At 41.4% G+C, this 13223-nt stretch overlaps 2 protein-coding genes across 9 annotated transcripts in view; both read left to right on the top strand.

Moving 5' to 3' along the window:
- Positions 1–13223, top strand: part of Bbof1 (basal body orientation factor 1) — a 28400-nt gene that overhangs the window by 8009 nt on the left and 7168 nt on the right. For 7 of the 8 annotated variants that reach the window (XM_027418497.2, XM_027418496.2, XM_027418492.2 and 4 more), the window contains 4 exons: positions 4872–4952; positions 8270–8340; positions 10417–10561; positions 12016–12509. In XM_027418497.2, coding sequence (XP_027274298.1) covers positions 4872–4952; positions 8270–8340; positions 10417–10561; positions 12016–12509 — 791 coding nt within the window. The remainder of the gene's footprint in view (positions 1–4871; positions 4953–8269; positions 8341–10416; positions 10562–12015; positions 12510–13223) is intronic. The other variant, XM_027418494.2, reaches the window with a different exon arrangement.
- On the top strand, positions 808–2274 carry LOC100751742 (E3 ubiquitin-protein ligase RNF113A). The gene has a single exon (XM_027418503.2). The coding sequence runs from the start codon at positions 1020–1022 to the stop codon at positions 2031–2033; it is 1014 nt and encodes a 337-aa protein (XP_027274304.1). The 5' UTR covers positions 808–1019; the 3' UTR covers positions 2034–2274.

Genomic DNA, 13223 nt, shown 5'->3' with positions numbered 1-13223 from the left:
CTTCCCTCAAGAGTCTGCATTTCTTAGCTGTAAACAGCATATTGTCTAGACAGCTTAATGTGTAAGTTAAGACTATACACATAGCAAATTTTAATTTTTTTTTTTTTGATACAGGGCTTCTCTGAGTAACAGCTCAGGGTGTACTGGAAATCACTTTGTAGACCAAGCTGGCCTCAAACTCACAGAGGTCTGCTGGTCTCTGCCTCTCAATTGCTGGGATCAAAGGTGTGTGCCACCACGCCTGGCTTAAATTTTAATCCTTTATAACAATACAATTATACCAATACACGGTCTTTTATCCTTCAATTTACCCAAATTGGATATCCACATAACTCTGAAGTCTTCTCCTTTATTTTGTTGGTGCTTGAACCCAGAACTTTGGTTATGTTTGACGAGCCATCTATTACTGATCTACACTCCAGTCTTTGTTTTTCTTGCTTTGTTCTGAATATTTCTTTTCTTCTTTTTCTTTTTGGTTTTTTGAGACAGGGTTTCTCTGTGTAGCTTTGGAGCCTATCCTGGCACTAGCTCTGGAGACCAGGCTGGCCTCGAACTCAGAGATCCACCTGTCTCTGCCTCCCAAGTGCTGGGATTAAAGGCGTGCGCCACCAACGCCCGGCCTGAATATTTCTTAGTATGCATAAATTTCTGATAAATGTCTATCCATTAACCTTAAATGTACTTTCTCCCCGAGGCCTTCCCCCAGAGTCCTGTTTAATGATTCCGTATCTTTCTGTAGGATTTGGTACAGAACACATCGTGATTTACCTTATCTTCCCTACTAGATTGTAAATTCTTTGAGCCGGTAATTTTGTAATCGTTGCAATACAAGACCCGCAAGAGCAGTTTTCCAAAGACCTAGGGCATCTTTCTCTTAGACCTTTGCTGTGGTGCATGCGCCCTGGTGCATGCGCACTGACATTCTCGGGCCCCAGAGCGCGGCTCAGCAGTGACGTAGTATCCCGCGCCTCCCAGCACCAGCAGCTACTGCCAGCCGTTTCGGCGCTCGGAAGTCGAAGATGGCAGAGCAAGTTTCTCAGGAAAAGTCGGCGGACCAGGTGTGCTCTTTCCTCTTCAAAAAGCCCGGGCGGAAAGGGAGTGCTGGTCGCCGAAAGCGGCCTGTGTGCGATCCGGACTCCGGGGAAAGCGGAAGCAGTAGCGACGAAGGCTGCTCTGTGGTGCGACCGGAGAAGAAGCGGGCCACCCACAATCCAATGATCCAGAAGACGAGTGGCAGCGGTAAACAGAAGGCGGCCTACTGTGATGTGAGCAGCGAAGAGGAGGAGAAGCCGGAGACTGAGTGTCTAGGCGTAGTCTACAAGTCCACGCGCTCGGCGAAACCGGTGGGGCCCGAGGACATGGGGGCGACAGCTGTCTACGAGCTGGACACAGAGAAGGAGCGAGACGCACAGTCCATCTTTGAGCGCAGCCAGAAAATCCAGGAGGAGTTGAGAGGCAAGGAGGATGACAAGATCTATCGTGGAATTAATAATTACCAGAAATACATGAAGCCCAAGGATACGTCCATGGGCAATGCCTCCTCCGGCATGGTGAGGAAGGGCCCCATCCGAGCCCCCGAACATTTACGTGCCACCGTGCGCTGGGATTACCAGCCTGACATCTGTAAGGACTACAAGGAAACTGGCTTCTGTGGCTTTGGAGACAGCTGCAAATTCCTCCATGACCGTTCAGATTACAAGCACGGGTGGCAGATAGAACGTGAGCTTGACGAGGGCCGTTACGGTGTGTATGAAGATGAAAACTACGAAGTAGAAAGTGATGATGAGGAAATACCATTCAAATGTTTCATCTGTCGACAAACCTTCCGAAATCCAGTTGTCACCAAGTGTAAGCATTATTTCTGCGAGACCTGTGCACTGCAGCATTTCCGCACTACTCCACGCTGCTATGTTTGTGAGCAGCAGACCCATGGGGTCTTCAATCCCGCAAAAGAATTGATTGCTAAACTGGAGAAGTATCGTACAGCAGAGGGTGGTGCTTCCAACACCCCAGAAGACCCTGATGGGGTCTAATTGCCGTTACTTAGGTTTTCCATAATTGTCAGATCTCAAAGTACTTCTTGTTTTGGCCACCTCAAAAACCAACCATAGTTGAAAGAATATTAAGTTTTCTAGGAAGAATATCCAAGCTTTGTTTTATATAACAATGCTGCAGATTGAATCAACTCAGTTAACTTATGGAACTCTCACACTACCCATCCTGTGTATAGCAGCTATACATCTAAGTTAAAATAAAGAACTAGTTTATACCATAGTGCTCTGATGTGATTTTTTTTTGAAAGAACGATGTCGCCACCTATCGGAGAAGTAGATTTTAGACATTTCAAAGAGGACAGTTGAGGAACACTTAAAATTCAAGGGCAAAGTTACTGCCTTACTAGGAAAACAAAAACCAATAGGGCAGTTCTGTGGATCTCAAATGTAGAAGAAATGAGGCAAATGTGAGGGGCCCCTATACTTAAAATTGCAATGTGTACATTAGGTAAGAGATTTTTATTTGTATAGACTTCAGTCTAATTTATATTTAGCTTTTGAAAAGGAACTCAAGTCATGTATGTTAAAGGAAAAAAATGAAAGCCAGATTAGTGTGTTTGTTGTGTATATATGAGTGTCCCTGCCTTTGTGCAGTAAGGAGGTCAGAGGACAACTTTGTGGAGTCATCTGCGTCCACTTCTACTCATAAAACTAACTTAAGGTGACAGCCTGTGTGACAGACATCTTTACCTTTTCCTCCTGAGCCATCTCGTCTGCCCTTGTTTGGGTTTTTGAAACTGTCTGTCTGTCTCACACTGACCTGAAACTCATTATATATTCAAGGCAGGCCTTTACTTTGGGATTCTTTTTCTTCAGACTTCCAACTGCTGGGATTATAAGTGTGAGTCACTATGCTCAGCCACTAATTTTCACCTTAACTTGTTTGTGTGTGTGTATGTGTGTGTGTGTGTGTGTGTGTAGAAGTCACAATAGGAGTCAGTTCTTTTCACTGTGTGGATCCGGGGTTCCTTTATCCATTAAGCCATTTTGGATCCACTAATTATCTTTTGAAAGATGTATTGATATATAGATTTTGGGGAGTCTAGTGATATATCAAAGATCCATCTACAGACACTTGGATGGGGGATATTTGAACCATATATGAACTGGTATGTTGACATTAGTTTTGAAAGTTAACAAAATAAGCCATTTCAAAAATTAAATAGAAACTGTAGGAACGAACATCTGAAATAAATAATAGAATGAAGATTGAGTATAACAGATTATAATATAGAAAAATTTTAAGTTATAGGTGAAAATATTATGCCACTAAATATTTACTGTTCTATCCTTGTATTATTTACATCTTACCTGTGGAAAATACCTGGGACAAAAACAACAGAAGGGAAATTTTGGCTCACAATTTGAGTAGTCCATCATGATAGGGATGTCGTGACCTCAAGAATGTGAAGCAGCTGGTCACACCCACAGTTAGGAAGCAAAGGGTGATGAGTGCTGGTACTCCATTTGCTTTCTCCTCATAGTCAGCCCTGGACCCAGAACTGTTGAATGGTGCTGCCCACATTCTGGGGGGTTCTTCCCTCTTGAGCTGAACTTTTCTATTTTTAAAAGATTATTTTTATTTATATATAATTAATATATTCTATTACACATATCTGTGTTTGTATGCCCATGGAGGCCAAAAGAGGATGTGAGATTGCTTGAAGCTGAAGTTATAGGCAGGGGTAAGCCACCAAACATGGATGTTAGAAACCAAGCCTCTGGAAGAACATTAAATGTTCTTAATCACTTAGCTATCTTGCCAGTCCCTGACCCTTTCTAAAAACAGCTTCATAGATAACATCCAGAAGAGTGTTTATATGGTGATTCTTGTTTTGTCTTGTTTTTTAGACAGGGTTTCTCTGTGTAGCCCTGACTCTTCTGGAACTTGATCTGTAGAGCAGGCTAACCTAAAACTTAGAAATTCACCTGCCCCTGCCTCCTGGTGCTGGGAATAAAGGCATGTGCCACTATACTAGGCCCCAGATAATTTTTATCATCCTTTTTTCTTTAATTTAATATCCATGTGTGTATGTAAATGTGTATGAGTGTGTGTGTACATGCATGTGGAGGCCTAAGGTTGGTGATGGGAATCTTCCTCAATCACTCTTTGACCTAATTATTTGAGGCAGGATGTCTCAATCAAACTCAAAAGTTCCCTGATAAGACTATCTTTCTAGCTAGCTTGCTCTGAGGAGTCCTTGCTTTCCATCTTCCAGCTGGAATTATAGGTGGGTGCCACAGCCACCTGTGATTTACATGACTTCTAGGGCTCTGAGCTGTCTTCTCTTGATTGGAAGTGCTTTATCTGCTGAGCCATCTCCCTAGCCTGCTATCTTCTTTTTTTATATGTGTAGACTGTGTATTTTGTGATTCCATATCTCATATACCTTAAGAGAATATATCTGGAATGCCTTAAGAACTGTTACTCACAAAAAGTCCTTAAGAACCTCAATACTGGGGGCTGGAGAGATGGTTCAGAGGTTAAGAGCACTGACTGCTCTTCCAGAGGTCCTGAGTTCAATTCCTGGCAACCACAACCATCCGTTATGAGATCTGGTGCCCTCTTCTGGTGTGCAGATATACATGGAAGCAGAATGTTGTATACATAATAAATAAATAAAATCTAAAAAAAAAAAAAAGAACCTCAATACCAACTTAGTAAATCTATAGATGGTTAAGGAAAATGTACTCAGAGGAGATGACATTGATTTTGTGTTTGTGTTCAGGATTATAGGTCATACAATGTATCTTCAGAATTTTCTATGATATGTCCCACTCAATCTTTGAACAATTTTTTTCTTTTTTTTTTTTAAGCTGAAAGAAAATCTAAGGAACTCAGAAAAAAAACATCAGGAGACTCTTAAAAGACTAGAAAGCAGATTTTTTGAAGAAAAGGTATAGAACATTAATATTAAGAAATGTTTTGTTTATATGCATTCCAGTATTCCATTTGGTATCTTGCTAGAAAATGTTATCAGGTAGCAGAAAATAAGTGTAGTGGTGTACATCCATAATTATAGCACTTAAAATGTTGAGTCAGGAAGATTTTGAATTCAAAGCCAGCTCTGAGCTACATATCAAGGTCTGTGCTAGCCTGGACTACATGGAAGCCTGGGCTACAAGACTTGTACAGGTTGCCTGGACTACAAGACTTGTCTCAAAAAAAAAAAAAAAAAAGGTAGAATACAAGTGAGGAAAAACAAATCTCCATATTCCAGTGTCGTAATTTTTTCTTTTCCACATAGAGATTCCTTCTTTAATCTTTAATAATATGTAAAAAATAAAATTTGGGGGCTGGAGAGATGGCTCAGAGGTTAAGAGCACCGGCTGTTCTTCCAGAGGTCCTGAGTTCAATTCCCAGCAACCACATGGTGGCTCACAACCATCTGTTATGAGATCTGGTGCCCTCTTCTGGTGTGCAGATATACATGGAAGCAGAATACTGTATGCATAATAAATAAAATCTTTAAAAAAAATAAAATAAAATTTGGCCAGGTGGTGGTGGTGCATGCCTTTAATCCCAGCAGAGGCAGGTGGATCTCTGTGAATTCAAAGACAGCTTGGTCTGCAAAGCAAGTTCCATGACAGCCAGAGCTGTTACACAGAGAAACTCTGTCTCGAAAAACCAAATAAGTAAATAAATATAAAATGTGTACATACTAATAGTGTACCGTGAAGTTTCTCAATATATTTATACATGTTTTGTTTTGTTTTTTTAACACAGGGTTTCTCTGTGTAGCACTGGCTGTCCTGGAACTCGTTCTGTAGACCAGGCTGGCCTCAAACTCAGAGATTGGCCTGCCTCTGCTTATACAATGTTTAAGTTAGGTTAAATATATCTTTTCAATTTGTTTCTCACTTTTTTAAAGATGAGGTCTTAAGTAGCCCCAGACTAGCCTTAAACTTGGTATTTAGTGGGAACTCCTGACTTTTCCACCTCCACTTTCCAAGTGGTGGAATTACAGGTGTGTTTTTCACACCTCATTAATAAGGACATCTATCTCCTCTGTAAGTACCACTTATGATGGAACTTTCAGGATATTTTCTTGTAGGTTTTTTTGAACATATTCACGTTATCAATCTTCAAGCTGCAGAAACTTGTGCTTATACATAATTGTAACTTAGCGCCCAAATCCACATTTCTTCATTCTATCCCCTCTGTGCTGGGTAGTTTTATGTCAACTTGACAAAAGCTAAGAGTCTGAGAGGAAGGAACTTCAATTGAGAAAATGCCTCCATAAGACTGGTCTGTAGGGAAGTCTGTCATTTCTTAAAGAGTTATTGAGGTGGGAGGGCCCAGTCCATTGTTTATGGTGCCATCCCTGGTCGGGTGGTCCAGAGTGCTGTAAGAAAGGCTGAATGAGCCATGGCGAGCAAGTAACCAGCATTCACCCATGACCTCTGTATTAGCTCTTGCCTCCAGGTTCCTGCCCTGACATTTCTCAGTGATGAACTTCGATGTGTAGATGTAAGCAAAACGAACCCTTTCCTTCCCAAGCTCACTTCCTTCCCTCTTCACTTTTCCTGGCCTCCATAACTGTCATTCCACTCTCTACTCCCATATGATTATCTGTCTTCCGTTTACCTATTTTGTGGTGCTGTGGATTGAACATAGGACATCACACACGTAGGCAAGCACTCTACACTGAGTTATCCTTCCAGCCAGGTATCAACCTGTTTGGAGTTACTTCTGAGGGAAATCATGCAGTACTTGTATTTCTGTGCCTTACTTATTTCACTTAGCACAATGACCTCTAGTTCTATTAAAGCTGCCACAAATGACTGGATTTTGTTCCTTTTTATGACAATAGCATTTCATAATGTATACCAGTTAGTGGGTAGGCACTTAGGTTGTTTCTATTCAAGAGTCTTGAAATATCCTTGTCTTATGAAGGCTTAAGGCCTCAGTTTGGTAGTCCCCTCTTTTCTTTCTTATTTTTAATTTTTTTTTTTGAGATGGGATCTCACTATGCAGCCATGTCTCACCCAGAACTAAAAATGTAGATCAGGCTGGTCTTGAACTCACAGAGATTCCTCCTGCCTCTACCTCCTGAGTGCTGGTTATTATAGGTGTGTGCCATCATGCCCTGCACATTCCCCAATTTTAAAATTAGTGACTTTCATCAGGTTCTATTTAGCAAAAATATCTTCCAGCTCTGCTTTCTAAGATAGATGTTTCTTTCCTGGTTTATGTATATGTCATTATTCTAGTTTGCATTTCTGTTGTGTTAATCACCATGACCAAAAACAACTTGTAGAGAAAAGAGTTTATTTCAGCTTGCTACATGAGTTAGCAATCAAGAAAATGCCCCAGATGTGACCACAAGTCAGTCTGGTGGAGGCAAATCTTCAATTGAGGCTCCCTTGTTCCAAGTGTGCAAGTTGACAGCCAAGATTAACCATCATAGTATTGCTGCCTCAATGAGAATTTTTTTACATATATTTATGCATATGGGTGTTTTGCCTGCATCTATGTTTGTGCACTACTTGTGTGCCTTGTGCCAGCAAAGGCCAGAAGAAGGCATTGATCCTGCAAACTGGATTTATAGACAGTTGTGAGCTGCCATATTGGGTGCTGGGAATTGAATCCCAGGCCTTTGGAAGAGCAGCCAGTGCTCTTAACTATTGAGCCTTCCCTTCACCATACTCTCCTTTTTTTGCTGCCTCTCCTCCACCAGTTCTTTATAGCCAGGCGATGGTGGCGCACGCCTTTGATCCCAGCACTCGGGAGGCAGAGGCAGGCAGATCTCTCTGAGTTTGAGAACAGCCTGGTCTACAAGAACTACTTCCAGGATAGGCTCCAAAGCTACACATAGAAACCCTGTCTTGAAAAACAAAACAAAACAAAACAAAAGTTCTTTATATCAGGTCACGTGAACAAGGTGTTTTTTTAAAAATCTATTTACTTATTTAAACTATGTGTATGTGTCTTGAGTATATGCATGTGTACCTTGTGCATGCAGGAGCCTGTGGATGTTGGAGGAGGTCTCAGGCACTGAAACTGGAGTCATAGATGGTTGTGAGCCATCATGTGGGTGCTGGGAACTGAACCCAGTCAGGTGCAAGAGCAGTAAGGGCTTTTACGCACTGAAGCATCCCTCCAGCCCGGGAACAAAGGATTCTGTCTGATGCTGAAGTAATTACTTTGTGATATGAAAAATCTGTTTTAGAAGTAGGGTTTTGTATTTAAACCTCCCATATTGTGTTTTTAGCACCGTCTGGAACAAGAGGCTGAGAAGAGGATAGTAATGCTGGCCGAGAGAGCCCACCATGAAGCTATGATGTAAGTCTGTTGCTTCCTCTGTCATTTAGTCTTAAGCTTATCTTCTCTGTCTCTTGACAAACTCCCTGTAAATATTCTTGTCCACCCTTACTCTCTTTGTGTCTCCTACCCTTTCTGCTCCAGCCTTTCCAGAACATGATATGGTAGCAATAACCTGCTCTTTGAAGTTAGATGCTGGCTACCTACATGCATGCTGGTTAACCACTGGAAAAATTATTTTAAAATATTTTATTATACTTATTTATTTAGGTAGGTATGTATATTTAATGGTACATTAGTGCCATAATGTGAGTTTAGAAGTCAGATAACTTACAAGAAGTTGGTTCTCTCTTCTACCATGTGGGTTCCAGGGATGGCAAGTACCTTTACCCATGGATCCATCTCACTGGTCTCGTTGGAAGGTTTTGGGTTGTTTTTTTTTGTTTTGTTTTGCCTTTTTGTTTGTTTTTTTTTTAGTTTTTTGAGACAGAGTTTCTCTGTGTAACATCCCTGGCTGTCCTGGAACTTGCTCTGTAGACCAGGTTGGCCTCGAACTCACAGAGATCTGCTTGCCTCTGCCTTCTGTAGTGCTGGGATCTCCTGGCCTTTGAATGATTCTTTTAGACAGGGTTTTTCTTTAGAGTCTGTCCTGGAACTCACTCTGTAGACCACGCTGGCCTGAAACTCACAGAGATCTATCTGCCTCTGCCTCCCAAGTGCTGTGCCACCACTGCCCAGTGGAAGAATTCTTAAGAAAATAAATTTGATGAATCAAATAGGCTGTCCAGACATGGTGGCACTCACTTAAAATAATGCCCGTGCTTAGGAAGAAGCTTCACCGGTTCTAGGCCAGCCTAAACTGCATAGTGAGACCCTGTTACAAACAAACCTAAAGTAGGGCTATAGAGCAACTGTGTGGAATTGTCAGAATATATGTGTGATAACACTAGAGTGTGCTATGTCAACATTGAACCCCAGGTCTCCATGGTTTATTTCTTGTTAATGTATTGATGAGTCTGGCAGCTTTCTTCAGGTGGGGATTCACTTTAGAGTTCTGTAGGTCCTCATATGGACATGGATACAAGAGGACATAGGAAATTGGTGCCACTTTACTGTGTGTGAGGTGCTAGAAGTTGAAAACCCATACTTGCATGTCCATTACACCCCTGAGCTACATCCCCAGATCTTCCCTTCTCTTTTTGAAACAGTCTTGCTAAATTGCCAAGGCCAGCCCTGTGCATGCTAGGTAGCCCAAGCAGGCCATGAACTTGTCAGCCTCCTGCTCAGCTTCCAGAATAGCTAGGATTATTATGTATGCCACTATTCCTAGGTTGCTTTTTGTTTGTTTAAGAGACAGGGTCTTAGCTGGGCATTGGTGGTGCATGCCTTTAATCCCAGCACAGACAGGAGGATCTCTGTGAGTTCGAGGCCATCATGGTCTACAGAGTGAGTTCCAGGACAGACTCTAAAGAGAAACCCTGTCAACAGAGCGGGTTCCAGGACACAGGCTCCAAAGCTACACAGAGAATCCCTGTCTTGAAAAAACAGAGAGAGAGAGAAAGAGAGAGAGAGAGATAGAGATAGAGAGAGTGAGAGTCTTGCCATCATCACCTAAGACATTGTTTTTCACTTACTGCTGAGGAAGAACTTGGTCACAAGGTCTCCATCTACCTATTGAGTAGTTACTCATAAGTTAAATTGTGATAGTGTCATGTGTGTCTCATGTTCTGCTCTCTCCCAGACTCTGGTGCTAGGGGTTTAATCCCAAGGACTTTGCACATGCTAAGCAATTATTCTCTCACTGAACTACATACTCAGCATAGCAGTGATCACTATAATGTTTGGAGTGTAAAGCTGTTAATGTTCTCTTAGGTATGTTTAAAACTTAGACATTAGCCAGGTGTGGTGATGCCTGTTTTTAATTTCAGCACTCCAGAGACAGAGGCAGTGGCAGGTGGAACTCTGTGATTTTGAGGCCAGCCTGGCCTACATAGGGTGACCCTGACTCAAGACACCCATTGCCCCCCACTACACACACATAAGAAACTTAGGCCTATATTTTGGATTCTTAAATATATATGTGTGTGTATCTTTCAGGCAGTTGAGCACTGCTGGAAGAAATGTTTTTAAAGAGAACGTGTATCTTCACAAGGCTCTTACATATCATTTGAAGGAAGCTGAAACACGACAGAAAACCTCCGAGAAGTTGCAAGAAAGTCATTCCTGCCTTATGCATCAAAAGGTTCCCTCTCATTTAGATTGTCTCTTTCTTCTTCTTTTCTAAAGATTGTGTGGTAAATAACAAGAACTGAGCATAATAATGATAAGGACAACAGTAGCATTTTCCTTCTGTCTAGGAAACTGTCTTATCAGAAAAGATTGTTAAGTAACTTTGAAGACATATTAGGCATGATTTTTACAAATATATCAGAAACATAAACATGACACTTATCCTCTGATACCTTAGAATACTCACTTTGTTTTGTTTATTGTTAGATCCTAAATCATTTAGGAATTGGTTTGGCTGTAACACACCTCACATTAGTGGTATCTCCACTTTGTTTAGTCTTTTACTTAAAGGATGCTTAAAGGAAAGAAATCCACATCAGGATTGGTTTCCTTAATTCTCTGCAACATGTACCTTATGTTCTTAACACTTAAAAAGTTGTATTTTTATTTTGTACATATGGGTGTTTGCCTGCATGCATGTCTGTGTACCATACCCGTGGAGACCAGAATAGTTTCAGATTCCCTGGAACCAGAGTTACAGACAGTTGTGAGCCATTTCATGGGTGCTGGGATCCAAACCTGGTTTCTGTGTAAGAATAGCAAGTGCTTTTTACTGCTGAGCCATCTCATCTTAAACATTTTCTTTATTTTCTTTATTTGTGTATGTTGAGAACCTCATGGCCAGGTGGCTGATAGAGACCTAAGTGTTACTCCAGACAACAGGAGGGAAGATAAACTAAACAACAAAGCATGGTTCCTTTGAAAATCTTCCTAGGGGTCCTATTTCCACTTGTATCTCAGCCAGGTGGTGGTGGTGGTGGTGGTGGTGGTGGTGGTGGTGGTGGTGGTGGCGGCGGCGGCTGCGTGGCGGCCTGCACGCCTTTAATTTCAACACTTGGGAGACAGAGCAGGAGAATGAATCTCTCGAGTTTGAGGCCAGCCTGGTCTGCAGAGCAAGTTTCAGGGCAGTCAGAGTTGTTACACAGAGAAACTCTGTGTAACTGGGGGGGGGGGGAGGAGCAAGTAAACACACACAAAAAAATTCACCTTATATTTCAACTTGGCATTGCTGAACTGCAAGGGACCCTGGGACTTTCAGCTGACTTGAAGGAAAGGGAGAATGGACATTAGGATAGACAAATAGGGGTCTGCTGCAGTCTTCTTTATAGACTTGCTAATGGTTTTTGAACAGTCCTACTTATTTAAAAAATATAAAATATGTAACTTTATAAAGGAATTACATAGGAATTATAAAGAAAGTTTATAAGTTTCCTAATTAATAAAATCAGTGGATTGCCTCACAAGCCTAGGCAAAGGACCCAAGGATGTTTTTTTGTCCACAGAAAAAAACAAAATAATTGCCTTAGCCTAACATCACGCTCAATCCCCTTAGGTAATAGAAATTATTGAAGAACTTTTAAGTTCTAGAATGTTTAAAGAAAAAAAAAGTCTCCTTCTATTTTTTAGGAAACCAATGAGCTGTTGATTAAGGAAAAGATTATGCAACTTACCCAGCAGAAATCACAAATTCAAACTCTTCAGAAGAAGGTGTTAAGCTTGGAGAATGCGCTGACTTACATGACCACAGAGTTTGAGGCTGAAGTTTTCAAACTGCAGCAAAAGGCAATTATAGAGAACCAAGCAGGCAAGGTAGAAATTGACAAGCTGCAGTATCTTCTTGAGATGAAGGACAAGGAAATGAATCGAGTGAAGAAGCTGGCTAAGAACATCCTGGACCAGAGGACAGAAGTGGAGCAATTCTTTCTAGATGCTCTGAACCAAGTGAAACAGCAGATTCTGATCAACAGGAAGCATTACAAGCAGATAGCACAAGCTGCTTTCAATTTAAAAATGAGCGCAGCATGTGCGGGAAGAACAGAATACCCCAGAATCAGGACCTTTGATGGCAAAGAACACAGTACCAACAGTGTGAATCATGATCTCATGGAGGCTGAGAAATGGTAATGCTGTAATGCATTGTCTTTCTGTGCCCTTGTTTTCTGATCCTTTAAAACGTATGTGAGCCTTTAAAACTCAGCAGGTTGTGGTGGCTCATGCCATCCCCATTTATTTCATGACAGGAATTTGTAAAGGTGACTATTATTTTGTGCTGAGTGACATCACTGTTTAATGTCTTTTACTTTCTTTTTTCTTTTCTTTTTTTCTTTTTCTTTTTTTTTTTTTTTTGTTTTTTTCGAGACAGGGTTTCTCTGTGTAGCTTTAGATCCTGGCACTCGCTCTGGACTCGCTCTGGAGACCAGGCTGGCCTCGAACTCACAGATCTGCTTGCCTCTGCCTCCTGAGTGCTGTGATTAAAGGCATGCGCCATCAACACCTGGCTTGTCTTTTACTTTCTTTATCTTAGCTCTTTTTGTTTGTTTTTTGAGACAGGGTTTCTCTGTGTAGCTCTGGCTGTCCTAGAACTTTCTGTAGACCAGGCTGGCCTTGAGCCCAGAAAAATGCCTGCCTCTGCCTCTGCCTCCTGAGTGCTGGAATTAAAGGTGTGCGCCACCACATCTGGCTAAGTTAAACATTTTTTTATAAGTATACTTTTCAGTTCCTTTTATGCTATTCCTTTACTATTCTGAGATAATAGGTAACAATAATTATATAATTTTTAAAAATAAATATAGTAATTCTTTATAATGACTGTTTTACAGAAATGTTCCATGGAT

Source organism: Cricetulus griseus, chromosome 5 (assembly GCF_003668045.3).
Source record: "Cricetulus griseus strain 17A/GY chromosome 5, alternate assembly CriGri-PICRH-1.0, whole genome shotgun sequence".
Classification (NCBI taxonomy): domain Eukaryota; kingdom Metazoa; phylum Chordata; class Mammalia; order Rodentia; family Cricetidae; genus Cricetulus; species Cricetulus griseus.
Note: the sequence above shows the minus strand (reverse complement) of the source record. Positions and strands in the feature narration are given on the sequence as shown.